Raw genomic sequence first — 3,762 nt, 5'->3', positions numbered from 1 at the left:
GGGGCCGACTCGATGGCAAATAACAACAACAACAAATAAAAATTATCTAATGATTAAGTGTCCAATACAGAAAACAGAGAAATTTAAAAAAACTATATTCAGGTTCCACGGTAAGAATTTAGCCTCCTCTAATTTTGTGTAAGCTTTTTGAAATATGCTAATAGTCTCCTTTTAATATTCTCTTTAATTCTCCTAATATCTAATATCTCACTGATATTTTATCAACAGTCAAGGGAATGAAACTAGCTTAAAAAAAAAAACCATAAACATACACACACACACACACACACACACACGTAATTAAATACATATCTTATTTAGGCGATAAACCAAAACAAACCAAACTCATTGCTATCGAGACCATTCTGACTCATAGCGACTGCCGTTGGGTTTCTGAGGAGGTAAATCTTTACGGAAGTAGTTTGCCACATCTTCCTTCCTCTGAGCGGCTGGTGAGTTTGAACCACCAACCTTCTGGTTAGCAGTCACTGAGCCACCAGGGCATAGTACTTATTTAAAAAATTATCTTCTGAGATCAAACTCTTCTCTGCTGGATAGAAACTGAACTTTAGCTAACTGGCTTTGGTTAAAACTCCAGCAGTATAATGAGCTTATCTCCATAGAGCATTATATGACTGGGGCGCTGTTGTTAAAAGTTAGCTCTGATCTGGAAACCATTGGGGGCAGAATCAGATCAATCAAGTTCTCTAGAATTATGTGCATACTTATCTCATCTGAATATCTAATTTTTTAAATATATAAACTAAATATTTTTAAAAACTAAAGTTGCTCTTTTCCTCTTCAAAATTTTAGGCCCACCCAAAATACTTGAGTTGCATTGCAATCAGCTGTTTTTTCTTAGCTGCCAAGACTGTTGAGGAAGATGAGGTAATATTTTCCTTTAAAGATTAATTATGTAACTTTTTTGAAAATTTTTCTCAGTTTATTAGCCTGCTTTCTGTTTGTGAAAACAGAAATTGAAAATAGGTTTATCTTTCTGTCCTTTTCTTCCTGCTTTCCCTTTGAATAGAGAATTCCAGTACTGAAGGTGTTGGCAAGAGACAGTTTCTGTGGCTGCTCTTCATCTGAAATTCTGAGAATGGAGAGGATTATTCTGGATAAATTGAATTGGGACCTTCACACGGCCACACCCTTGGATTTTCTGCACATTGTAAATACACCCGAAGTCTTCAAGTTTTTATTTGAATATATAGTGATGTTTCAGTAACTTAAAAAGTGGAATACTGCTCATTTGTTTTGCCCTGTTATTTAGAAAAAGGAAAATTATTGAAATTGTTGTTTGGTGGTATTGAGTCAATTTTGAATGATAGCCAGGGAACAATTGGAATTTAGGGTGTCAGATCGCTAAATTACAGATTTAGAAATTGAGTAATACATGAAGGTTATATTAGTTTCTGTACGTAATTTACCCAGACATTTAAGCAAAACTGTTTCTGTGGTTTTCAGTTCCATGCCATTGCAGTGTCAATTAGGCCTCAGTTACTCTTCAGTTTGCCCAAACTGAGCCCATCTCAACATTTGGCAATCCTTACCAAGCAACTCCTCCACTGTATGGCCTGCAACCAACTTCTGCAATTCAAAGGATCCATGCTTGCTCTGGCCATGGTTAGTTTGGAAATGGAGAAACTTATTCCTGATTGGCTTCCTCTTACAATTGAATTGCTTCAAAAAGCACAGGTTGGTCTCAGTCTAATTAAATAATGTTCATTTTAAGTTTATCTCTTATTGCAATACATGAGTTAGTTATAAAATAAGAACTATTTCCAGTCTTGTAATGGCAAATCATTCTTAAGGGGAGAAAAGAGTAAAGTATTATACATTTTAAGTGTGTGGGTTAAGTATTCTCTTGTGAGGCTTAAATAGTAATTTCTTGAATTTTGAAAAATTAGTAAAATTCTCAGTAATTCTCTTTTAGTTTGTTTCAAAGAAACTTCCTAGCTACGTCTGTGAGTTTTTTTATAGTACTTCTATACTTTACTCATTTTATAAAAGTCAAGTCAAACACAATTTACAAGAAGTTGCTTGTTAGAAAAGCAAATGATTTATGGTTGGCTAGAAAATGTGGTGCTTTGCAACTACTTTGAGAGAACCCTTACTAGTTCTATATATGTCACCAAATAAGAACTGATTGATACGAGACATGCTGCAAACCGTACTCCTCTGCCACATGAGTCCAGAAAAGACTTAGGAACTTTTCCTTTATATTGCTCTGCTTATTTTCATTTAGCTATTAGTAACTCTGATTTATTTAGTTGGATTTTAGAGAAAAGATTGTAAGACTCTGAGATTAAAAGCATACTACTTTAGTGGAACCCCCAAGACTATGGCCCGAGGTTACCTACCCGTCAGGCCTAGAATTGGACTCACTCCCAGGGATCAGCTCTCAGCCTAACAGTAGAAAGACTTACATGCAGAACACCCAACCCAGGTGGTGCATCCACCTACTCCAGGGAGATACATCCCTTAGAGCAGTTGGCCATGGAGCACCAGAGAGGCAGCAGTCACATGGAGGGAAAGGTGGGGGGATTGTCACAGGGGTAGGAGAAGAGGAGAGTTGTATTATGGTTGGGGGTGGTAATTGGGGCATGAAATCAAATGCACATGAACTGTTGAATGTAAAAAAAATTTTGTATTGTTAATTTGCACCCAAAGCCCAATAGAAAAAAGAAAAAAAATAAAAGCATACAGTGTTACAAAAATAACTGTAGCTATTAAACTAATAAAACTTGGAAAAGAATACTGTAAAAGAAAAACAAAAAGAATAATACTTGAATTTGGTTTTATGTTAGGTAATTATAACTGATAATGTTGTAGATGTGTGAATTATGAAAATTAGTAGACATTTAAAAAGTATTTCAATCCTCCCTCTCAGCTTTTGAGAATTTCAAGTCATAGTTTGTGTTTTATTGACTGTGCAAGACATTCAACTATGTGGATCATAACAAATTACGGATAGCATTGAGAAGAATGGGAATTCCAGAACACTTAATTGTGCTCATGCAGAACCTGTACATAGACCAAGAGGCAGTCTTCTAACAGAACAAAGGGATATTGTGTGGTTTAAAATCAGGAAAGATGTGCATCAGGGTTGTGCCTTTTCACCATACTTACTCAATCTGTATACTAAGCACATATCAGAGAAGCTGTATTATATAAAGAGTATGGTATCAGAACTGGAATAAGACTCATTAGCAGTCTTGATAAACAGGTGACAGGCACAACCTTGCTTGCTGAAAGCAAAGAGGACTTGAAGCACTTACTGAAGAAAATCAAAGACTACAGCTTCAGTATGGATTTATACCTCAACATAAAGAAAACAGAAATCCTCAAAATTGGACCAGTAGGCAAATCATGGTGAACAGAGAAAAGATTGAATTATCAGGGATTTCATTTTACTTAGATCCACAGTCCACACTCAAGGAAGCAGTAGTCAAGCAATCAAACAACATACTTCATTGGGCAAATGTGCTGCAGAAGCCTCTTAAAAGTATTAAAAAACAATTAGTCCTAGCAACTGGTACACCATCCGATCTGCAGCCTTTACAACTATGAGACCAGAAGAACTAGATGGTGCCCGGCTATCACTGTCATCTACTTGGAAGGGGATCCTTGATAGAGAGGAGAACAATGTGGAACTAAACTCAAAATCATTTGGAGGTAAATAAAAAAGGTGGGGACCAGGTTTGCTGGTCCGATAGAGCCTGGTGGAACCACTGAGACTATGGCCCCTAGCTGCCCTTC

At 36.5% G+C, this 3,762-nt stretch overlaps 1 protein-coding gene across 1 annotated transcript in view; it reads left to right on the top strand.

Annotated features, from left to right (window-relative positions):
* The window catches only part of CCNI (cyclin I), a 49,252-nt gene that overhangs the window by 42,790 nt on the left and 2,700 nt on the right, over window positions 1-3,762 (top strand). Inside the window, exons 3-5 of the mRNA XM_042782074.1 lie at window positions 814-888; window positions 1,031-1,171; window positions 1,468-1,698. Of these exons, the coding sequence (XP_042638008.1) occupies window positions 814-888; window positions 1,031-1,171; window positions 1,468-1,698 (447 nt within the window). The remainder of the gene's footprint in view (window positions 1-813; window positions 889-1,030; window positions 1,172-1,467; window positions 1,699-3,762) is intronic.

Source organism: Orycteropus afer, unplaced genomic scaffold (assembly GCF_000298275.1).
Source record: "Orycteropus afer afer isolate SDZICR_OR568_19922 unplaced genomic scaffold, OryAfe1.0 scaffold00235, whole genome shotgun sequence".
NCBI lineage: Eukaryota > Metazoa > Chordata > Mammalia > Tubulidentata > Orycteropodidae > Orycteropus > Orycteropus afer.
This window is presented reverse-complemented; position numbering and strand designations above follow the sequence as displayed.